We start from the raw sequence: 24,881 nt of genomic DNA, 5'->3' as shown, positions 1-24,881 counted from the left end.
GTAACTGGGTGAGTGGAGGGGTAACGGCGGAGAGTGGAGTGGTAACAGGGAGAGTGGAGGGGTAACGGGGGTGAGTGGAGGGGTAACGGGGCAGAGTGGAGGACTGATGAGTGGTTGAGTGGATGCATAGCAGGGCAGAGTGAGGGGATGGCGGAAGAGAGTGGGAGGTGGCGGGGGAGAGTGTGAAGGGTGGAAGCGGGAGATTGAGGGATAGCGGGGGGAGAGTGGAGGCATGGCATCTGTGACCACTTCTGTTTCTGCTCCTAACTGGCAGCAATCCCAGCCCCTAGTCTATGTGGAAATGAAAACCTTGCCTTCTGGACTATTTTGGATTTGTTTGGAAAGCCTGGTGAAGCTCTCTTTGTTTCTGGATAGCGGTGCAAAAGCGAAACGATGTGCCATTTTGCTGTTTGAATTAAAAGTGACGGTGTGAATAATGGGGTGTGAGAATCAGCACATGTAACACATGGAGAGCTGCTGGGGATGGTTGGAGTGTCAGGACCTGGTCCTGAATCCACCTCTCAGTTCCTGCTTCCCATTGGAAAATCCAGCCCTGTACAAAATCTACAGCACAGAGACCGTTCATTCAGCCATTTGGTGCATGCTAGTGATTATCCATCATGTGATCTCTGTCATTCTTCATCCAGCCCTATGAACATATCCTTCAATTCTTCTCTCTCTCTCTCTCCCTTTCTCTCTCTCTCTGTCTCTCCCTCTTTCTCTCTCTCTCTCTGTCTCTCTCCCTCTTTCTCTCTCTCTCTCTCTCTCTCTCTCGTGGTTGATTCAGCCTTAATTGCATTCAAATGTGTTTCATTCCTTCTTCAGTTTCACTGCAGCAGGGCTGTTGGCATTCTGCTCTCCTTTGGCTTTCTTCAAGCCTCCCTCAGACTCATTGTTATTCGTTCACATGAATCCACTTCCTCTTCTCATTTTCACCCTCAATTTCTCCTTCCCGTTGCTGCTAAAACAAGACACTAGGATCTTTGTTTTCAATGTATGTACTTGGCTATCTGTTCCTGTCTAACTGCACTGCACAATCAGATTGATTCCTAATTTTCTTTTCTTGATGTAACCCACTCTGTTCGCGCATTTGGATATAAGGGGTTAAAGTTCCCTCATGGTTTTATCAGAATATAGGACTGCTATCTCATGAGAGAGTGGGATGTCTGGTTATGGTTTAACCTGAGGGTTATCAGGCCTCAGGCAAGGCGGGAGAGGTTGAGGAGAGTCCTTTGCAATAATCTCAGCCAGTGTCGGAATTGAACCCCACACTGTTGATGTCACTACATCACAAACCAGCCATCCAGCTAACTGACTCTTTGTATGGAAGTGAATTCTGCTTGTAAGTATTTAATTGTACAGTATCTTCTTTTTAGAAACCTTACAGTACGGAAAATAGGCCATTCGGCCCAACATTCCTGATGAAGGGCTTTTGCCCGAAATGTCGATTTTCCTGCTCCTCAGATGCTGCCTGACCTGCTGTGCTTTTCCAGCACCACCCTGATCTAAGCTCTGGTTTCCAGCATCTGCAGTCCTCACTTTTGTCATTCAGCCCAACAAGTCCACGCCGACCCTCCAAAGAGTAATCCACCCAGACCCATTCCCCAACCCTACATTTCCCCCGAACTAATGCATCCAACCTGAACATCCCTGAACATTATGGGCAATTTAGTATGATCAATTCACTTAACCTGCACATCTTTAGACTGTGGGAGGAAATTCATGCAGACACAGGAGAATGTGCAAACACAGAACGGACAGTCGCCCAAGGCTGGAATCAAACCCGGGTCCCTAGTGCTGTGAGGCAACAATGCTGACCACTGAGCCACTGTGCCATGTTCTCTGTGTGTTACATCTGTGACAGTGATTGTGCGCTAATAATTAAGCTCCTGCCAGTCGCTCTGTCAATATGAATGTGTTGATTCAAACACCAAAATGGCCTACTGATTATTTTTTGTAACCATTGTACAAAATTGATTTTCATAAAGCTTGTTTGATGATCTCAAAACAATCATTTTTTATGACGCAAAACTTGTTCCTAAAAGCAGTGGCAAACACCGGTTAACATCTAAATTATGATCTGGAATTAGAACATGGACTCAAACACAAACGCATTCACACTTTTAATTATATGTTCCATGTGCTAAATTTAGCCTCATCTGTCATTGACACGGATTGTAAAGGGCAAGACTGGCAACACCACCAACTGCAAGTGCCCCTCTAAGTCACTCACCATCCTGACTTGGAAATGTATCACTGCACCTTTACTGTGACTGGGTCAAAATCCTGGAACTCTTGCAGGATCGTGGGTCTGCCTACAGCACATGAACTGCAGCCATTCAAGCTGGTGACTCACCACTGCCAACTCAAGGGGCAATTGGAGTTGGGTAATAAATGCTGGTCCCAGCTAGTGACGCCTAAAGCTATGCCCTCTAGTTCTGGACTTCCCCCAACCCAGGGAAAATACCTTGTCTATTTATTCTATCAATGCCTCGCATGATATTACAAGCCTCTATAAAGTCACCCCTCAGCTTCCGACGCACCAGGGAAAACAGCCCCAATGGATTCAGCCTCCCTCTAGCTCAAACCCTCCAATTCTGGTAACATCCTTGTAAATCTTTTTTGAATTCTTTCAAGTTTCACAACATCCTTCCGATAGGAAAGAGACCAGACTTGCATGCAGCATTCCATAAGTGGTCTAACCAATGTCCTGTACAGCTGCAACATTACCCCCCAACTCTTATACTTAAGCCACTGACCAATAAACGCAAGCTTATCAAACACCTTCTTCACCATCGTATGTACTTGGGACTCCACTTTCATGGAACTATGAACCTGCGCGCCAAGGTCTCTTTGCTCAGCAACACTCCCCAAGAACTTAGCATTAAAATGGATTGAAAATTGGTTGGCTAATAGGAAACAAAGGGTAGTGATAAACGGCTCCATTTCGGAATGGCAGGCAGTGACCAGTGGGGTACCGCAGGGATCCGTGCTGGGACCGCAGCTTTTTACAATATATGTTAATGATATAGAAGATAGTATCAGCAATAACATTAGCAAATTTGCTGATGATACAAAGCTGGGTGGCAGGGTGAAATGTGATGAGGATGTTAGGAGATTACAGAGTGACCTGGACAAGTTAAGTGAGTGGGCAGATGCATGGCAGATGCAGTTTAATGTGGATAAATGTATGGTTATCCACTTTGGTGGCAAGAACAGGAAGGCAGACTACTACCTCAATGGAATCAATTTATGTAAAGGGGCAGTACAGAGAGATCTGGGTGTTCTTGTACACCAGTCAATGAAGGCAAGCATGCAGGTATAGCAGGTAGTGAAGAAGGCTAATAGCATGCTGGCCTTCATAACAAGAGGAATTGAGTATAGAAGCAAAGAGGTGCTTCTGCAGCTGTACAGGGCCCTGGTGAGACCATACCTGGAGTACTGTGTGCAGTTCTGGTCTCCAAATTTGAGAAAAGACATTCTGGCTATTGAGGGAGTGCAGCGTAGATTCACGAGGTCAATTCCTGGAATGGCAGGATTACCTTACACTGAAAGACTGAAGCGACTGGGCTTGTATACCCTTGAGATTAGAAGACTGAGGGGGGATCTGATTGAGACGTATGAGATTATGAAAGGATTGGACACTCTGGTAGCAGGAAACATGTTTCCGCTGATGGGTGAGTGCCGAACCAGAGGACACAGCTTAAAAATACGGGGTAGACAATTTCGGACAGAGCTCAGGAGAAACTTCTTCACCCAGAGAGTGGTGGCTGTGTGGAATGCTCTGCCCCAGAGGGCAGTGGAGGCCCACTCTCTGGATTCATTTAAGAAAGAGTTGGATAGAGCTCTCAAAGATAGTGGAATCAAGGGTTATGGAGATAAGGCAAGAACAGGATACTGATTAGGAATGATCAGCCATGATTATATTGAATGGCGGTGCAGGCTCGAAGGGCTGAATGGCCTACTCCTGCACCTATTGTCTATTGTCTATTGTCTATTGTCTATTAAATGCATAAGTTCTGCTCTGATTTGCCTTTCCAAAATTCAGGACCTCATATTGATTCAAATTAAACTCCATCTGCCACTCCTTGGCCCTTTGGCCCATCTGATCAAGATCTCATTGTACTCTGAGGTAACCTTCTTTGTAGTCCCTACACTCCCAATTTTGATGTCATCTGAAAACTTACTAACCATACCTCCTATGCTCACACATCCAAATCATTTATATAAATGATGAAAAGCAGTGGACCCAACAATGATCCTTGTGGCACACCACTGGTCACAGGCCTCCAGTCTGAAAAGTAACCCTCCACCACCACCTTCTGTCTTTGAGCCAGTTCTGAATCCAAATGGCTGGTTCTCCCTGTATTCCATGTGATCGAACCTTGCTAATCAGTCTAACATTAGGAACCTTGTGTCCAATGAATGACTATAAGAAAGTAAAAGTGTTCTTTTAATTCCTAATCATTGGCTAACATTGGTCTGGATAGATTACATTACATTACATTTTTACATTTTACATTACATTACAGTGTGGAAACAGGCCCTTTGGCCCAACAAGTCCACACCGCCCCGCCGAAGCGCAACCCACCCATACCCCTACATTAACCCCTTACCTAACACTACGGGCAATTTAGCATGGCCAGTTCACCTAACCTGCACATCTTTGGATTGTGGGAGGAAACCGGAGCTCCCGGAGGAAACCCACACAGACACGGGGAGAATGTGTAAACTCCAAACAGACAGTCACCCAAGGCTGGAATTGAACCTGGGACCCTGGTGCTGTGAGGCAGCAGTGCTAACACTGAGCCACCGTGCCGCCCTCTATCTTATTTACCTTAGAATGCACCTACACATAGAAATTCGCCAAATGAATTCAGAAGGACCTCTTAGAGATCTATTGTAAATGCAAAAGATGACAGACTGGCAGAGGAAGACTAGAATCTACTCAATCCTATATAACTCGGGCAGCTCTGCTGCATTCTGTATGTTGGAGGTTGACCAGCTAGTTTAGCTCATTAATAGGAATGAGAGTGAGGTGCTAATGTTAGCTTGAATTCTGCTTGGCAGGGAACCAATCAGCAAGCTGATATGATACCAGCAAGGGTGGTCCTGGCTGATCAAACATGGGAACCTGAACAATGCTTTGTATGAGTGATCTTCAAAGGTTTTATGTGGTTTATTCGCAGCAATGTTCGTGTACACACTTCTGAATCGCAAAGCCTTGACTCTTGCCAACACTTTTGGAACACTGTTCAGTTCTGCTCTCCCTGCTGTAGGAAAGATTTGTGAAATATTAAAGGGTTCAGAAAAGATTTACAAGCATGTTGCCAGGGTTGGACGGTTTGAGCTGTAGGGGGAAGCTGAATAGGCTGGGGCATCAGATGCTAAGGGGTGATCTTATAGAGGTTTACAAAATCATGAGGGACATAGATAGGATAAATAAACAAGGTCTTTTCCATGGGGTGGGAGGAGTCCAAAACTAGGGTACGTAAGTTTAAGGTGAAAGGGGAAAGATTTAAAAGGGACCTAAGGGTCAACTTTGAGGGTGTGGTGCATGTATGGAATGAGCTGCCAGAGGAAGTGGTGGAGGCTGATACAATAACAAAATTTAAAAGGCATCTGGATGGGTATGTGAATAGGAAGGGTTTAAAAGAGCCAAATGCTGACAAATGGGACTAGATTAGTTTGGGATATCTGGTCGGCATGGACAAGTTGGACTGAAGAATCTATTCTGTGAAGTACATCTCTATGACTCTGTGCACCTTAATACTGCACTAGGTAGATACTAGCCATGCAGATATGCCTGTGTGGCTTGGGTTGGAGATTAGGAATAAAAGCAATAGTTTTCTAATTGAACAGAAGATGTATTTGACCAAGAAAACAATCAATTCTTAGGCAAAATACATAAATTAACCTCTTCATATTCTCGACAGGTACATAGAATATGGATGCTCTGGCCCACTCAATTCACATTATGTTGCTGCAATGAACTGATACGTTTTGCTGCAGCCACATCTCCTCACAATGAGAGGTCATCCTGAATGTGAAGAACTGTAAATGCACCAGGTATTGTAAAGTAGCAGACAGTTTGAGCCAATTAGCTCACTGCTGGCTATGGAACCTTCCTGTGCACAAATGGGCTCTAGTGTTTTCAGTGATGCACTGAGAAATTTACTCGTTAGTTGTGAAACAGTTTGGGAGGATCTGGAACAAGAAAGGCACAATATGAATACAAATTCTAGAGAAGCAAGTTGTCTGAAGCTGTAAAGAGCTGAATTTCTGATGTGAATTTCGAGAGTAACCATTAGATGTACAAGGTACATTCTAGATGCATCTATTGGTTTCTGTGTGGGGTATGAGAACATTTTAACCACACTTATAACCATGTAATGAAATGATCAATGCTATGTTTTAGATTAGATTAGATTACTTACAGTGTGGAAACAGGCCCTTCGGCCCAACAAGTCCACACCGCCCCGCCGAAGCGCAACCTACCCATACATCTACATGTACACTTTACCTAACACTACGGGCAATTTAGCATGGCCAATTCACCTGACCTGCACATCTTTGGACTGTGGGAGGAAACCGGAGCACCTGGAGGAAACCCACACAGACACGGGGAGAGCATGCAAACTCCACACAGTCAGTCGCTTGAGGCGGGTATTGAACCCGGGTCTCTGGCACTGTGAGGCAGCAGTGCTAACCACCGTGCCGCCGTGCCGCCCACAATGTAATGTAGGAAGCCAATTTAGGTTTTCTCAAAGACAGGTGACTTGCTCAAACTGAGGCGGCAAGCAAAAATAGAAGCAGAAATTGCTGAAAAAGCTCAGCAGGTCTGGCAGTAACTGTGGAGAGAGAAGCAGAGTTAATGTTTTGAGTCCAATGTGATTCTTCTACAAACCTGATGAGCAGTGTTGTTGGAAACATTTTTGGGGGGTGGAGGGGGGAGAGTGTGAAATGGAAGAAAAGGGAAAGGTGAGAGGGCAAGGGAGTTTTGAGATGAAAGGTAAGACCATAATCTATCGGAGCAGAGGCACGCCATTCAGTCCATTGAGTCTGTTCTGCCATTTGATGAGAAAACGGCCGATCTGATAATCCCTAACTCCAGTGTCTTGCCTTTTCCCAAAGCCCTTGATTCCCTTTGTAATTAGCTCCTTCATTTTGATTCCCTTCCTGATGAAGAATCTGCCTATCTGTCAGTCATAGAGCAAGTAATCAAGACAATGTCAATGGCTGTACAGAAGAGACAAAATATAGGTTCAGGACAAGAGGAGAAAGAATTGATCCTGTTATGATCGTGGTAAGTTTCAACTTAATTGCAAACTTTAACTTTCGACTTGCATTATCTGAATCTTATATGCAAGACTTTCATGAAGTAAAATGACTTCAAGAAAATGAGATGCACTGACCTAAAATAGCTGCTGTGTTCCCTGAGCACAGATTGAACCAAGTCCAGGAGACCTATTGCTATGAACAAAGCTGCTTGCATGGAAATTAGTTTCCATTAAGGCATTGAAATCAGACAACCGAGTCAGCATCAAAAAGATTGTATTTCCTCTTTTAACTTTCACCTTTGTGATAAGTTAATATTTAGGGCATTGTTATTTACCTGTAACTGTTCAGCTTGGAAAGGCAATGAAACCAGGCTTGACAATACAGAAACCAACCATATTTCAGTGGCAGCAGCTCAGAGAGAAAGAAAAGCAAATTTCCAACAACAAGAGTGAGATGTCTATCTCTCTCTGTTTCTCTTAACTTTTCAGAAGACAACATTCAGTGAAAACACAATTAAGATACCAGGCATTCACAAAGAGCTCAAAAATATCTGCAAAATTTGTCACAGTTGAGTATACCAATGAAAAATTAAATAACTGTGATGTTACGTTAAAAGATCTAAAATTTCAAGGTCTCTAACTATATAGCTGTTATTATAGAGTTATAGATTCACAAAGTTATGCAGTATGGAAACAGACCATTCAGTCCAACTTGTTCATGCCGACCAGATAGCCTAAACTGGCCTAGTCCCATTTGCTAGTATTTGGCCCATATCCCTCTATCCCCTTCCTATTCATGTACCCATCCAGATGCCTTTTCGATGTTGTGATTGTACCAGCCGCCACCACCTCCTCTGGCAATTCGTTCCAAATGCGCACCATCCTAATCATGAGATGTTGCTTTATTGGTCCCTTTTAAATGTTTCCCATCTCACTTTAAAACTCTAGTTTAGGACTCCCCTACCCTTGGCTATTCACCTTATCCATGATTTTATAAACCTCTAATAAGGCCACCCCTCAGCCTCCGATGCTCCAGGTAAAACAGCCCGAGCCTATTCTTTGCTTTACTCTGTCTTTTAAACCTGTTGCCTGTGTTCATGTGCTTATCTGATATCATGTGATCAGCAGATAAAATTCTTTGTTCTTTATTCATGAAGACTTTGTAATTAGCTCCTTCATTTTGATATAATGAGGTATATTGTTAATTAAGGTAAAATGAAACGTGGATGAATGTTAAAAATAAATAAAAGTATTTGCTTGGATTAACTAAGACTGTATTTAAAAGAAGTGTACCAATTCTCCCTCCTCAGCTGTTCGCAAAAACCCCAATGCAGATATTTACTGGGAAATTACTCATGTGATCTCCAAGTCTAACATACGGTAGCAGAGTTACAGTGACAGTGAGGGGGATGAGGAATCTTATCACCATTGTTGTTGCTGAGGGGAGGCAATGGTGCCCCCGAGTGGTATCAGCATTGCCCAGAGACTTGGGCAATGTTCCAGGGACATGGGTTTGAAACCTACAACTGCAGATGGGATTAAGAGTCTCATGATGCCCATGCATCTATGGTTGATTGTTGGAAAATCCCATCTGGTTCACTAATGTCCTTTAGGGAATGAAACTGCCATCCTTACCTGGTGTGGCCTATATGGGACTCCAGACCCACAGCAATGTGGTTGAGTCTTTGGGCAATTAAGGATGGACAATAAATGCTAGCCACGTCAGTGTCATCCTCGTCCTGTGAATGAATCTTTTAAAAAGATTTTGTACTGCTGGCCTGGCTGTGTGCTCCGTGAAGAATCAACACATCCTATTGTTGTATTTGAAAAATTGCTACCTAACCTCACAATGCTTGAATTGCAGGCTGGTTTTTCTTCATCCAGACTCTCCACCTCCCCCTCTGAAAGACCTGACTCAGGTTTCAGTTTGGTTTCACTGGCACTGGTATCACTCTGGGCATGCTGCCCTAGCAGCTATTTCATGAGTGCCAACTCGATAGAGAATCTTGGCATGCCCATCTGACCATGTGGATTGAACCTGATCCCATTCTCTGGAGGCACTTACTCAATTAATTTTCCAGTGATGGAGGCAAATCAATGGACAGCAATGGGGCCTGTATTCCCGCTCCACACCTGGGACCATTGAGAAATACTCTATGGTGTTTCAGAAGCTCCCTCAATGGATTTGCTTTCTCAATCATTCCATGATATCTCTATCTGGAAAGGATGAGCAGCATTAATCCCTTTTCTCTTGAAAGGAGCAGACTAAAGAGGCCTTTCGAGTTATGAAAGACCTCTGAGTGGATACAGAGAGAAAGTTTCCTGTTATCAGGGAGAATTTAAACAAAAGACCACTGATGGAGATAGTCAGAAAATAACTCCAGAGGGAATTTTAGAGGAAACCTAGAGAGTGGTCAGACTGTGGATGTTAATATTACAGTGCTTGAGGTGTTTGAAGCCCATGATATTGCAGTAGAAGGTTAGCCATGAAAACCGAGAGAGTTGCAGATGCTGTAAATCAAAAAAAAACAAAAACAGAAAAGTTTTTGGAAAAGTTCAGCAGGTCTGGCAGCACCTGTGGAGAGAAAGCAGAGTTAATGTTTTGGGTCCAGTGACTGTTCCTCAGAACCTAACCAAAGACTCAAGGGTCCATTAGGAGAAAGATTTGCTCCCTAGAAGCTTCTTGCAAATTTGCAACTTATCTCCAGCAAAGTGTATTGTAATATCATTTGCTTTGTTGCTTAATGCAGTGATAAAGCAACCCATAGCCCTAATTATGGGTGCTTTCCAGATTTGTGTTCTCATGGACTAAGACGGCAGTGAGATGAGATTTTCAGATGCTCCTCACTCCTTTAGTGAGTTGCAGCATCTCCTTTAGCATTATTTAATTGTTCAGTTTAATTGCATTGTGATTTTTCAGCAACATTGGACTCTCAGCCCTTGTATTTCCGGATTATTGATCTGTTTGTCATATTTAAACTACATTCATTAGATTTTGTAAGGGCATCTCTGATTTTGAGCAATTCTTTAGTGTTTTCAGTCTCTGACCCTGAGGGGAATGAAAAACACCTCAAGTCGATCTCTGATCTTTTCTGAGTAAGAGTTCCATTCAGGCCATTTGGTATGGTTGTTTGTCCATTCACAATTGAATTCTTCTGATTTAATTCCAAACCTTCCCTTCCACCTTTCCTCTTTGTCTCTGCTTTGCTGGAGTTTGATCTGTTCTTTCCAATCCCTCTCAAGTTCCAAGTATTAACTGTACAGTACTCATTTAATTCACCCCCCCCATTCTCATTACACCAAATCTGAGATGCATTGTTCCAAATCATTCTTGCTCAAGATCTCAGAACCCTTCTTCTGTCTAAGTGTCAGTTATGGCTCAGTTAGTTGCATGTGGAGTTAGAAGATTGTCAGCTCAAGTCCTTGCTCTCGAAATTTGAGAATGTCATCCAAGTGGCCACTACGGACTAGCACTGAGAGAGACACTGCTTTTCAGGCAAGATGTTAAATCAAGAGAGTAGTTAGCTGTAAAGGATTGAACAGCACAAATTTGAAGGTAATTCATGAAGTTTATCTGGGCCAATATTTATGTCTGAATCACCATTATCAAGAAAAGACATTTCCTAATTGGGTATAATGTTGCTATTTGTGGGAGCTTGCTGTGTACAATAATGGGAGCTGTGTTTGCCACATTACAAATAGAAGCACACTTCAAAACATGGGAAGTGATTTGAGTCATCCAAAGATTGTAAATAGTGTTGTGTAAATGCCATTTTTTCTGCTTTCCTTGTCTTTATGTCATTAAGTTGCAGGTTTGGCATCACCTAACCATCGTTACTTGATTCACAATGCCTTCTTCCCAATTTCTCCCTGTCTTTGTGAGGCCCCATAACATGGTCCTTTATAACACCCAGCAATAAGGGTCTTCATGATGTCCAGCACTATAGGTCTTCCTGATGCCTCACACAGTGGATCATCTCCAAGGTTTCTGAACATTGTGTGTATATGGTCTTGTCCAGTGTACTTGATAGAGACATCCTAAACTATGATTAAGGCTGCCACTATTTTATCAAGTTGAATGGCAATGGGAAGGTTAGGGTGGAAGAGTGGCAACATCTCCAGAACATTGACAATTCACTGAAAACCTTAACCTCTTATTCCTGTGTACCTTTGGAGTGAGTTAAGTGGGGAATACCAAATCCATCCTTTCTAAAGAAATTTCTTTTCAAAAACCAGGTGACTTTTTAATTACAGGCGAGTGTTGGCAAATCCATATATTCACCACTAATTATTTTATCAGATCAAACTAACCTTTGTTCTTAACTGGATACTGTGAGAATGTTTTGCACTTCCATTGATAGTATGACCGTGTGGGGGGTAGATCTCCTAGCTCCAGAGTTCTGCCTGTGATGCGGTTGATCATTTTAACTAGAAGGACTATTGTTTGATAAACATGGATGTTTAGAAAAATCCTTGACTTTTTTTTCTCTTGTGCTTTTGAATTTCTTAATGCTCAATTGTCTTTTTTTTTTGGAATCTCGTGCTGAGAAAGACCAATTCTTGCTGTTGAACTTCTTGACCCTCGGTCCATTTCGTGACCTCCTACTTTTTGAGATTAAACAATTGTTTTACGATATTTAAGCCTCACAGCAGCCGAAGCTTTTATGGTATTACCTTGTTACACTGAGAATCTTTTTTTTTTCCAGAAGATTTTTTTTTCTCTCCTTTAAAGAAATGTTCACTTCTTTTTGGCAAAAAACCTTTGCTGTTTTTTTGAATTCTCTTTTTCCCTTTGTTCTCCTCATCTTTTTTCTTGAACCTAGGAGCCAACACAAAGAAACACGCTGATGATATAACCAGTAATCATGGTGATGAAGATGAAGGTATTTTTTTTTGTGCTCGACCCCCCTCCCCACACACACCTCCCCCCAATGCATGAGAACCAACCTTTCAACGTCTTCCAACCCATTTTTTTCTTTCTTTCTTTCTTTACGTAAGCCATGCACCTTCCGTGTGCATTCTGAGGGTTTTTTTTTTCTCTTTTTCTTCATCTTGAATGCTGACTTGCTTCACAGAATAAATTTCCATTGACGGGGAGAGCTGGGGGTCTAAGGATTTGGGGGTGGGGGGTGGGAAGTGAGTGTCTCTGGGGGGAAAATGGTGGGGGATTAATTGAATGGGACTTCTTTACTTGAGATTGTATGCTTTGTTTCCCCAGGGGTTTCTCACCTCCCCCCGCCCCCCCAGCCAGACTCTCGACCATATGCTGTGGTGGGTCTTTGACACCCTTGCCCTTCCTCTTACTATGGTGCCTCAACTCTCTGAGACTAGACAAGGAGTGCCGAGGAGCCAATTTGCCGTTTGGGATTTATGGTTCAGCCCTTACTCTGTGTTTGGCAAATATTTATTTTCAAGAAAGGAGTCACCCACGTAGAGGGGACCCTTGGCCGATGGAGACATTTCCCCTCTTTAGTTTGAGATGCTAATGGCAGATGCACCCTGCCTGGAAACAGCTTTCCCAGATTACGGAGGGAAGGGAGATGGTGGTGGGAGATAGGGATCAGAGCTGTGATCATCCTGGCCTGTGGTCCCAGTCCCACCCTCATTGAGCCAGCAGAGTTCCCAGCTGAGCCACGTGGGGTAGACCTCTGAGGGATGAGCCCTACTGAACTGAGGTGACAATGATACGGAGGATGTTTGCAGATTGCTCCATTCATTACTGAAAGACACGGATCAAATCTTGGCAGAAACGGTGCTTAATGCATGAGCCAAGCCTTGATTTTCCACACGGTACAAAGTGCAACATTCCGTCTCATTGGAGGAATTGTCAGGGATCGTTTCATGTTCCATCAGAATTTAGTGGCATGTGCGGAGCGCTGACCATGTTAGCTCATAAAGAATGCTGTGAATCCATTGAGCATTAGCAAATTGATCCTAATCCTGTTAAACCCATCATATACCATCACATGAGGTGTGTGAGTGTGTGTCTCTATGTGTGCGTGTGCATGTGTAAGTGTATGTGCGTGTGTGAGTATGTATGTGTGCATGTATGTATGCCTGGTAGTGTGTAAGTGTATATATCCCTGTGTGTATGCATGAGTGTATGCCTGGTAGTATCTGTGTAAGTGTATATATTCCTGTGTGTATGTAAGTGTATGTCTGTGTGTGTTTAAGAGTATGCCAATGTGTCTAAGTGGATGTTGGTATGCGTGTGAATGTATTTCTGTGTGCAAAAGTATGTGTATGTGAACCAGTGTGTTTAGTTTATGTTTATGAGTTTGCAAATATGTGTGTGTGTGTGTGTGTATATATATAAGAGTAAGCCTGTGTGTGAGTGCCCCTGTATTTCAGTGATTTGGTCTGGGTGCATTTGAATGTCTCAGTGTATTTTTGTGTGTGTCAGTGTGTAAATGTGTCTGTGTGCTCATGTGCATTTATATTGTGTATCCATGCATGTGATGTAATGCCTCTATGTATCTGAGGACAAACCTTTTTATTTCCTTACAGATATCCATGACAATGGTCCCAAACCAGTTATGGTATACATTCATGGAGGTTCCTACATGGAAAGCACAGGCAACTTAATCGATGGAAGCATTCTGGCAAGTTATGGAAATGTCATTGTTGTCACACTCAACTACAGGCTCGGGGTTTTAGGTGAGTGACTGGGTCAGTGTCAATACTTTGTGAATGTAGAGCTGATAATGTATGGACTTTGGATAACTTTTTATTACAGTGTGCCATGGTTTGACTGTTCGGAGACCAACATCTCCTACAACCTTTTGTCTCCCCCTACCAAGATGAATCAGTCCAACATGGTTCCGCTGTTCAGCCTGTGGCTCTGAATGTACTGGGTGCTGGCACTCATTCTGTGTCGGGAAACAGATTCTTGGGCACCAGCCAACATCATTCAGCAGTTGCCTGCTGTGAGGAATGTCCCGTTGTTTCATCTTCTCATGGGAAGCCACTTTAGCAGCTGTGTAGACTGAGTTAGGGAGACAGTCAATGGAGCTAGTGCCTTTAAGTGTATCCTTCCCTCCCTCAGTACTGGAGACGGGTGTTGCAATTTCCTATCGTGCCTGTGCTCTGTCTTCAGAATATTGTGTCAGTGTGAATAAATCAGTTACCCAGTTGTGATGTACTGTTGTGATATGGTCCTGTTTTGTGTTGGTTTCACTGACATAACACTTAAAGCGTTTGGATGCAGCAGGTGAGATGTTTCTCCTGGTTGAGAAGGCCTAAACCAGATTGGGTAGGGCTGGGGTTCACAGTTTATATAAACAGTTGGGTGATGCCACTCAGATCAAAGATGAAGAGAATTTTTTTTTAACTCAGCGGATTGTGAACCTTTGAAATTCTCTGCCACTGAGGGTGATGTTGCTCAATCTTTGAATTTCTGATTGTCAGTGGCATATAGGGCTACGAGGATCGGGTGACGAAAATTGAATTGATGTGTTCAATTAGCTCCAATCATATTGAATGGCAGGGCAGGTTGGATGCCTATTCCTATGTTCCTTTGTTTTCTCTGTTTGACTGTTTCAGATTTCTGAAAGGGAAGGTATGTTGCCAGAATTTTGGATCTTGCATTCATCAGGAAAAAATGAAAGAATTTTGATTTGACTTGATTTGCAATTGTCATATGTACTGAGATGTAGCGAAAGTATTGTTTTGTGTGCTCTACAGGCAGATTGTACCATACAAGGTGCTTCAGAGTAGTGGAACAGAGTGCAGAATACAGTGTTACAGCCGCAGGGAAGGTACAGAGAGAGAGAAAACAACATTAACATTTGTGAAGTCAGTTCAAAAGTCTGATAACAGCGGGATACAAACTGTTCATGAATCTGTTCATATGTGTAGTCGAACTTAGATATCTTCTGCTCAATGGAAGAGAGTAAAACGGATGTCTAATTATGTTGATTGCTTTCCTGAGGCAATGGGGAGCATAGATGGGGTCAATAGATGGAAGGCTGGTTTGTGTGATGAATTGGGGTGTGTTCACAGCTCACTGTTGTTTCTTTTGGTCTTGGGAACAGCAGTTGCTAAACCACGCTGTGATGCATCCAGATAGAATGTTTTCTGTGGTGCATCTATAAAAAAATTGAGAAGAATCTTAATGGACACACCAAATTTCCTTAAGCCTTTTTAAGAAGTAAAGCCGTTGTTGTGCTTTATTGACTGTAGTGCCAACATGGATGAACAGATTGTTGGTGATCATCACTCCCAGGAACTTGATTTTATCGACTGCCTCCATCTCAGTGCCATTGATGCAGACAGGGTCGTGCTCTCTGCTCTGCTTCCTGAAGTCGATGACCAGATCCTTAATTTTGCTGTTGTTGATGGAGAATGCCAATTATCAAATGATTATGACAGTTTGTACTGCAGGAGAAAAGGATTTCAATTGGTTGGTAACTCAATTTCGTTTAGCTGACATGTTGCCATGGAGAAGGAACCAGGGAACAATGGGATCCTAAAAACTCCTGGGTAATCCCTAAAAAAAGGCACTAGGCTTGACCATATCCCTTTTGTATGCAGAAATTGCATTCTTGTGAATGAATTCATGTTGCTTCTAGGAAGTCTAATTGAGTCATGTTCTGAGTTTGGCAGCCAACCAGTCCTGTTGTATAAATTGTTGTGATCATTTGCAATTTGGCATTCTTGCAATTGTCCTGATGAATGCAAAATGAAAAGCTTTGAGCTGTCAATCTTTTTAGCAATATTCAAATTGGAGAATGGTGGGGGGTGGGGAGTAACATTTTCTCCAGGAAGAAAAGGGCAGAAGGAATGCTAATGGTTGACCTTGATTTGTGCAGCCAAACTAATGGTAGCAAATCAGAACTTTATTTGGCCCTTCTTCCCCTATCCTCACCCATTGATCTCAAGCAAAGAAATTGTTCATACCATTTGCCAATTCACATTTTCCTTGCCCAGATCTATTCTCAAAACATATGTACACTCTGAAATATCTTACATGCTTTAGTGTGCCAGTACAAAATAACTACTATGTTCCCACCAAACACATCGCACTTTTTAAAAAAAAAATCTAAATTCTCTTACTTAAGCTGGAAAAGGATATCCTTAGATACTGAGGCAAGCCAATTGGAGTTTATTCAACTGTGGCTTGAAGTGAAGCTGAGTTCTGAGTACGCAACATGGTGTGAAAGGACGGGGTTGGCTGTAATCTGCTCATCTCAAAGTAAGCCCATGGCAAGATTTAAAGGGTGCAACTTCATGACAAGAGAATAAGAAACCTTCTGATCTTTCTGTACGCTGACAATTCCATAAAAAGCTAGCTGCCATATTTCCAAGAACACCATAAGCACTCTAATGTTTTGACCATGTGTGTGTGTGAGAGAGAGAGAGAATGAGACCATGTCTCCTAACCAAAAGCTCCAGGTTCAAGCTGCAGGACTTGAAGCCATAGAAGGCTCCTTTGTTGCATGGCCAAGCAAGTTGATTACCAACCTTCAAGTCTCTTCAGGGTAGAAATGTATGGTGCTGGAAAAAGCACAGCGGGCCAGGCAGCATCTGAGGAGCAAGAGAGTCGATGTTTCGGGCATAAGCCCTTCATCAGGAATCTCTTCAGTACACCAGTGACAGGTGGTAAGAATGGGAGAGTCTCCAGGTCAGGAGTCCTTGATGCACAGTGATACTCTGCAAGCTACATCGTCTGACAGCAAGGCTGGAGCCCTGTTCCAGAATAAATTAACCATGGAAGCAGAGTCCTTTTGATTGCTTCATGCATCACTAGAAACAGGAAAGCCTCAAAGTCTACATTTTTCCCATGATACTGAGGCATTAGCAGGCACATGATACTTGGCGAAATTCTAATGTATCCCAGTGTGTATTTACAGAATTGTACATCCAAATTATAGAGTCATAGAGTCATAGAGATGTACAGCGTGGAAACAGACCCTTCGGTCCAACCTGTCCATGCTGACCAGATATCCCAACCCAATCTAGTCCCACCTGCCAGCACCTGGCCCATATCCCTCCAAACCCTTCCTATTCATATACCCATCCAAATGCCTTTTAGATGTTGCAATTGTACCAGCTTCCACCACATTCTCTGGCAGCTCATGTCATACACCCTCCTCTGCATGAAAAAGTTGCCCCTTAGGTCTCTTTTATATCTTTCCCCTCTCACCCTAAACCTATGCCCTCTAGTTCTGGATTCCCCGACCTCAAGAAAAAGACTTTATCCATTTATCCTATCCATGTCCCTCATAATTTTATAAACCTCTATATCACCCTTCAGCCTCTGACGCTCCAGGGAAAACAGCCCCAGCCTGTTCAGCCTCTCCCTATAGCTCAAATCCTCCAACCCTGGCAACATCCTTGTAAATTTTTTCTGAGCCCTTACAAGTTTCACGACATCTTTCCGATAGGAAGGAGACCAGAATTGCATGCAATATTCCAACAGCGGCCTAACCAATGTCCTGTACAGCTGCAACATGATCTCCCAACTCCTGTACTCAATACTCTGACCAATAAAGGAATAACTCTACTTTCAAGGAGCTATGAAGCTGCACTCCAAGGTCTCTTTGTTTAGCAACACTCCCTAGGACCTTACCATTAAGTGTATAAGTCCTGCTACGATTTGCTTTCCCGAAATGCATTGTTAAAGAAAAGATCTTAGAAGTGGCCAATGGTGATGAGAACACAAAGGTCCTCCTTAGCCTGGTTCTTCTCAGATTAATGCTGGCTGTGACTTCATTGCCTCAGATATGTTTATGACTAGTTGGATGAAAGAGGTCACAGCATCACATGTGTTCACTCCCAGCAATGTTCCTTCCATAGCACCTTCCTTCATATTCCACAAGAACAGAGCTGAAACAAAGCTTCCTTTCACTTATCTACTTGTAGGACCTGAGAGTCGTGGCGGGGCCAGCAGTTATGGCCCAACTCTAGTTGCCCCTGAGAAGGTGGTGTTCAGCTGCCTTCTTGAACCACTGTAATCCCAGTGCTATAGGTAACAATGCTGTAAAATGGATGAATTCTAGGATTTCGAGGTAGCGACACTGAAGGGACGGTGATATGTTTCCAAGTCAGGATATTGAGTGGTTATCTCCTCTGGTGTTGTCCCTACTTTCAGCTGTTGAGTCCTGAATGTTGTATGTCACTGGTGTCACCGCTGTGCTACATCACATTGTGGAGTTTGGTGTTTGCCAGGAAGCGACAGAAAGCATTTGGCTGTAGAAGAGAATATCCAAATGGACATGAACAGCTTTGATTTTAGATCGCAGAGCCAACTCATGCTAGGTTTGAGCTTTGATTTGCTTTGATGAGTCCATAACTTTAATTGTCATCTATAATAGGGCGTTGTAACCACCTTCAGGCTGAAGTATCAAAGAACTATGTCACAATCCTGATTATCAGAGTCTTGGTGCATCAAGGAGTTGATGTTGGATGATTTATGTTGGTTCTTTATGTCTATGTGGATCATAGCTTAATTCCTACTTGCATGTTTCTCTGTGCTTCTAATGCGCAGCACTCAATGCTAAAGAAAGCAATTTATCACTGATACACGGGGTTGAAGTTCAAGTGCTGTTATCCTCCACTTGATGGTGTAAATTTGCATGGGATCATTAAGAATAAAAACCATAAATGGGTTAAGGTCATTCTGCCCTTTGAACCAATGCTGCCATGCAGTAATGTCAGGGCAGCCTGTTGGATGGTTGAGTTGGAGGTCATAGGGCCATAATGATGCAGAGAAGCCATGACCTCAGATTCCTCCTTGTACTTCAAGGTGTTATTGGACCTTCAAGTGCTGTTGGAGGCTGACTCAACCTTACAGCTAGGGCCGGTGTTGGAACTTTGACATTAACTCAGATGAACAAGAAGGCTGCTGCTAACCTCACACCTTCACGTGAATGTGAAATAGATGCAGGAAGACATGAAACATAGGAACGGGACCCTGATCCACCAATCTTTGAGATCATTGACGATCTATGACCTAACTTCACACAGAAACCTTTACCCAAATCTCTTAACACATTTGGCCAAAAGGTATTTTCATCTCAAATGTAAATTAAATAATGTATTAACTGTTCATTTAGAAGAGAACATCTTACTACCCTATGTGAAGAAAATGTTCCCTACTGGTCTCATGAAAAGCCTAGCTCTAATATTTTGACTATGTCCCCTCAAAACTCATAATTAGTGAAAATACTTTTTCACAGATCTATCTTATCTGTTTGCCTTAATATCTTGATAACTTTGGTTGATTCACTTCTGAATTTTCCAATTTCCAGGGGATTCAAGACTATTATTTACAAAGTGTGAATATTGGTCTTGTAAATCTCTGCCGCACTCCCTCCTCACCAATTCATCTTTTCTAAGGTGTTGGTGGCTGAAATTCCTCTAGGTGTGATCTAACCAGCATGTTGTTCAGCTGAAGGCATCTGTTTGGCACTGGGTTAATTAACAACCCTTCGCAAAAATATCCTTTAGTAAAATGTGCTGTTGACCAAAGGTATAATAAAAATGTGAAGAAATGGCAACAAGATTGCCTCTAAATAGATTGCCTCTAAGCTAGAATACTATGAACAGTTTTGGGCCCCTTGACCAAGGAAAGATAATCTGTCATTGAAGGCAGGCCATAGATGGGTCGCTCAGTTGTTACCAGGTATGAAGGGAGTATCTTATGAATAAGAAATGGAGTAAGTTGGGCCTGTACTGAGTTAAGAGTGAGAGGTGATCTTGTTGAAATGTACAAGATTCTTTGAAGAGTTGACATTGTGGATGTAGAGACGTTACCCCTTGTGGGAAAGTCTAGGACTCGATTGCCTACAATGCAAAGCAAGGCCATTCAGCCCATTTAGTCAGCACTGACCCTCCAAAGAGCATCACACTCAGACCCTTACCCTATCCCTGTAACCCTCCATTTCCCATGGCTAATCCACCTATCCTGCGCATCTCTGGACACTTCAAGACAATTTAGCACAGCCAATCCACCTAACCTGCACACCTTTGGACTGTGGAAGGAAACCAGAGTACCCAGTCGAAACCCATGAATCATGGGGAGAATGTACAAACTCTGCACAGACCCAGTCAAACCCAAGTCCCTGGTGCTGTATGGCCGCAATGCCTAGCGCTGAGCCACTGTGCCACCTGTTTGAGCTGAGGACTAGATGGCATAATCTCACAATAAAAATTTACAACAGAGATCAGGAGCAATTTCTTCTTTCACAGAAGAGTGAATCTGTGAAATTCTTTATCACAGAAACCGGTCAAGACTGGATCATTGAGCAAATTCAAGACTGTTTAACAGGGAATTATTTAACTGCTTGAGAGAGGGATCTGAGGAATGATATTTTAAATCAATGCGTTCAGATATGTTTTGCCAAATCTCTAAGCCAGGTGAGACTTAAAACGGTGTCTCCTGGTTTGGAGATAAGGATACTACCAATGTGCCACAAGAACCTTAAATACAGAGAGTGTTGCAGAATCAAGCTCATTATACCCTAGCTGAGGCATGAACCCACAATCCCTGGTTTAAGGAGGCCAGTACCATATCCATTAGGCCACTGGGGACATCAACAGTGCAATCGTTGAATCATAGAATCCCAACAGTGTGGATATAGGCTATTCAGCCCATCGAGTCTGCACTGAAGCTTTGAAGAGCATCTCACCCATACCCTCACCCTATCCCTATATACCTACATTCCCTATGGCTAACCCACTTCGCCTGCACATCCCTAGACACAATGACAATTTAGCATGGCCAATCCATCTAATCTTTGCATGCCGTGTCAGCCAGGCTCATTAAGAAGCCAATTCACACGCATCATCCCTGCACCCACCACAGTCCAGCTCCACCTGAGCTATCAAATAAGAGAAAGTGAGGACTGCAGATGCTGGAAAAGTGCAGGAGAGTAGGCAGCATCCGAGGAGCAGGGGATTCGACATTTTGGGCATAAGCCCGTCATCAGGAACATCAAAGAGAGACCTCATCCAGCAGGCTGGCCAGTAAACTGTGATGGGTTTGCTAATGGTCCTCCCATTGAGGGAAGGAGATTGACCTTCATCGCTGTCAAACACTCTGTGCCTGATCAAGGCGCAACAGGCCTCAGGCAGGCATGATAGGTGTTACCCACTGAAAACCATTGCCCTTCCTCTCTGAGGCCCTTCACAGTGACCCCCGGCCTAGCCTGCCTGACCTTTGGCCTGCTGTCACCCAATAAAACTGGGGCCGAAGGTGGGTAGGTTAGATTAGAATCCCTACATTGTGCAAACAGGCCCTTGGGCACAACAAGTCCACATCGACCCTCTGAAGAGTAACCCACCCAGTCCCATCCCCTACCTTATATTTACCCTGACTAATGCACTTAACACTATGGGCAATTTAGCCTGGCCAATCCATCTAACCTGCACATCTTTGGATTGTGGGAGTAAATTGAAGCACCTGGAGGAAACCCACACAGACACGGGGAGAATGTGTAAATGCCACACAGACAGTCGTTCAAGGCAGGAATCGAACCCAGGTCTCTGGCACTGTGAGGCAGCAGTGCAAACTACTGAGCCACCTTGCCACCCCAGGATGCTGGTGCCTCAGCTCCCAGTGACACTGCCATCAATGGCGAGGCAGCCAACCTCTGTCTTGGCCACAAGCTCTGGGTAGGTGAGTTCTCTCCCACTGGGTACTTCAACCATAGGGTGGCCACCACTTGGGCAAGTGATAATGCAACTGGACTCATAATCCAAGAACACCAGTCTAATGGACTGGGCACACAGACTCAAATCTCCAACAAAACAGCTGGTAAAATCAGAGTATAGTAAAAACATCTGAAATCTGAAGCAGTTCAAATCAGATATATAATCCCTACATAAGTGTGGTTATAAAGTTATACAAAGCATAGTTTATGTAAAGAAAACAATGGCTCAGTGGTTAGCTCTGCTGCCTCACAATACTAGGGACCCAGGTTGATTCCAGCCTTGGGCACTTGTCTGTTTGGAGGTTGCACATTCTCTCCGTGTCTGTGTGGGTTTCCTCCCACAGTGCAGTTTAGGTGAATTGGCCAAGCTAAATTGTCCATAGTGTTTAGGGATGTGCAGGTTAGGTGCATTAGTTAGGGGGAAATGTATAGTAATAGGGTACGGTAATGGGTCCGAGTGGTTTACTCTTCGGAGGGTCAGTGTTGATTTGTTGGGCCCAATGGCCTGTTTCCACACTATAGGGATCTGATGAAAACATTGCTTTAAGAAATGAAAGATGAGAAGATTACAAATTCATACAAGCCAGTTTCCTGAAGTTTCTAGTTTTGATGAATAAGGCAAATGGTCTGACTCACGTTGAAACGGGAATTGGTCACACCATGTTTACATAGAGATTCAGTCTGGTACTGGTTATGAAATTAGAAGCTAGTGTAGTTAAGTCAGTTTTATTAATTGCTGTTCTTTTTTAAAAAAAAAATCTGGTTCACTGATGCCTTTTTATGAAGGAAACTGCTATCCTTACTCAGCCTGGTCTCCATGTGAATCCAGATCCATACCATTGTGATTGGCTCTTTACTCTTTGAGGTAGGCAATAAATGCTGACCCGAGCCAGTGATGCCCAGCTCTCATGTAAAACTTACACAGCAAATTTCCTGCAGGGCACTGGATGCCATCAGGCTTCCTCAGTGGGACTCAGTGGGCAAAATAAATCCTGGGCGAGTTGCTTTTGTGGAAAGCCAGTATGGAAATGATGGGCTGAATGCCATCTTTCTGACAATTCCATAATTTTACGATTGTGTTTTTCCAAATATAGTGGCCTTAAGTCCAGTGTTTAATGTTGGTAGTAAGAGAGCCTCCTGACTTAGTGCAATGGGGAGCCAATAGCCTAATGGTATTATCACTCGGCAATTTGGGGTGGTACGGTGGCCCAGTGGTTAGCACTGCTGCGTAACAGCACCAAGGATGCAAGCTCGACTCCAGCCTTGGACATCTATCTGTGTGGAGTTGGTATGTTCTCCCTGTGTCTGTGTGGGCTTCCGCTGATTTCCTCCCACAGTCCAAAGATGTGCGGGTTGGGTGGATTGACCATGGCACATGCAGAGTTATAGGAATGTGGTAGGTTTGGGTAGGATCATCTCTGGAGGGTTGGTGTAGACTCAATGGACCAAATGACCTGCTTCCACACTGTAAGGATTCTATTATCCAGAGACCTTCGTAATGTCTGGGGACCTGAGTTCAAATCCTATGATGGTGGAATCAGTGCTAAATCTAGAAATCTTTGAATTCCTATAGTGTGGAAACAGGCCATTTGTCCCAACAAGTCCACGCTGACCCTCTGAAGAGTACCCCACCCAGACTCATTCCCCGACCCTATTACTCTACATTTCCCCTGATGAAAGCAACTAGCTTACACACCCATGAACATTATGGACAATTTAGCATGGCCAATTCACCTAACCTGCTCATCTTTGGACTATGGGAGGAAACTGGAACACCCAGAGGAAACCCACACAGACACGGGGAGAATGTGCAAACTCCACACAGTCAGTCACCCAAGGGTGGGATTGAACCCGAGTCCCTTGTGCTGTGAGACAGTAGTGCTAACCACCGTACTGATGACCATTGTTTGGAAAACCCACCTAGCTCGCTAATCGTTTTTTAGGGAAGGAAACTGCAGTCCTTACATGGTCTGGATCTACATGTGACTCCAGACCCATAGCAATATTCTCGACTTTCAACTGGTCCCTGGGAAAGTAGAGATTGGCAATAAATGCAGGTCTTGTTAAATGAACTAGAATTTAAAAATCCTTAGTGCAATGGCAGTGCATTTCTCTGCTCACAATTTGCAAATTTCTGTTTTTGCCCTCATAGTTAAGAGTGGAAGAGAAACCTCACAAAAATTGTCAATGGGCAGCACCACATATTGCAAACTGCAAGACCCTGTCCATACCCAACCTTTATATTGAGGCGAATTGTGGCTCAGCATAGCCTTCATTTGATTCACATCACATCTTGTTCCCATCACAGAGGGATGACATTTCCTCCAAGTCTGTGCTTGAATGGAACTCAGATCCCTGAGGATAAGAACGTGTGTTTCAGTTCACTGCACTGTACAAGTCATCTTCAGTTAATGACAGGGACACAGTTTGTGCTGCAGCAGTTCAGTCACAGTGCATGGAACTGATCTCACGTCAAACGTCGTCTGTATCCTATCCGGTCCATTTCTGAAAAAAGAAGAATTAATTGGGTCGTTGTAAAAGTATTCAACATGGAGAGGTGTCTGAAATGGGAACTTCGGAAAGGCTAAAGGCCATAGTACAGGAAATTCCCTGGGGGACGCAGTGACATTGGATTCTAAAGTAAGAGAATCAATTTATCTCTGTATAAAACACTCGTTAGATGGATGAGAGAGTACTCAGGAGATTTACTAGAATGGTTCCAAAGATGTAGCACTTCAGTCAAGTCGTGTGTGTGTGTGTAATTTATCTCTGTATAAAACACTCGTTAGGTGGATGAGAGAGTACTCAGGAGATTTACTAGAATGGTTCCAAAGATGTAGCACTTCAGTCAAGTCGTGTGTGTGTGTGTTTGTGTTATTGTGGGTATGTGAGTGGGTGTGAGTGGGTGTATGTTGGTGAGTGTATGTGCGATTGTGTGTGAGTGTGT

General features: G+C 43.4%; 1 protein-coding gene across 2 annotated transcripts in view; it reads left to right on the top strand.

Moving 5' to 3' along the window:
* The window catches only part of nlgn4xa (neuroligin 4 X-linked a), a 301,285-nt gene that overhangs the window by 123,334 nt on the left and 153,070 nt on the right, over nt 1-24,881 (top strand). The window contains exons 3-4 of one of the 2 annotated variants that reach the window (XM_043692404.1): nt 12,104-12,163; nt 13,788-13,937. In XM_043692404.1, the coding sequence (XP_043548339.1) occupies nt 12,104-12,163; nt 13,788-13,937 (210 nt within the window). The remainder of the gene's footprint in view (nt 1-12,103; nt 12,164-13,787; nt 13,938-24,881) is intronic. The other variant, XM_043692405.1, reaches the window with a different exon arrangement.

Source organism: Chiloscyllium plagiosum, chromosome 6, assembly GCF_004010195.1.
Source record: "Chiloscyllium plagiosum isolate BGI_BamShark_2017 chromosome 6, ASM401019v2, whole genome shotgun sequence".
NCBI classification, from domain to species: Eukaryota; Metazoa; Chordata; class Chondrichthyes; order Orectolobiformes; family Hemiscylliidae; genus Chiloscyllium; species Chiloscyllium plagiosum.
This window is presented reverse-complemented; position numbering and strand designations above follow the sequence as displayed.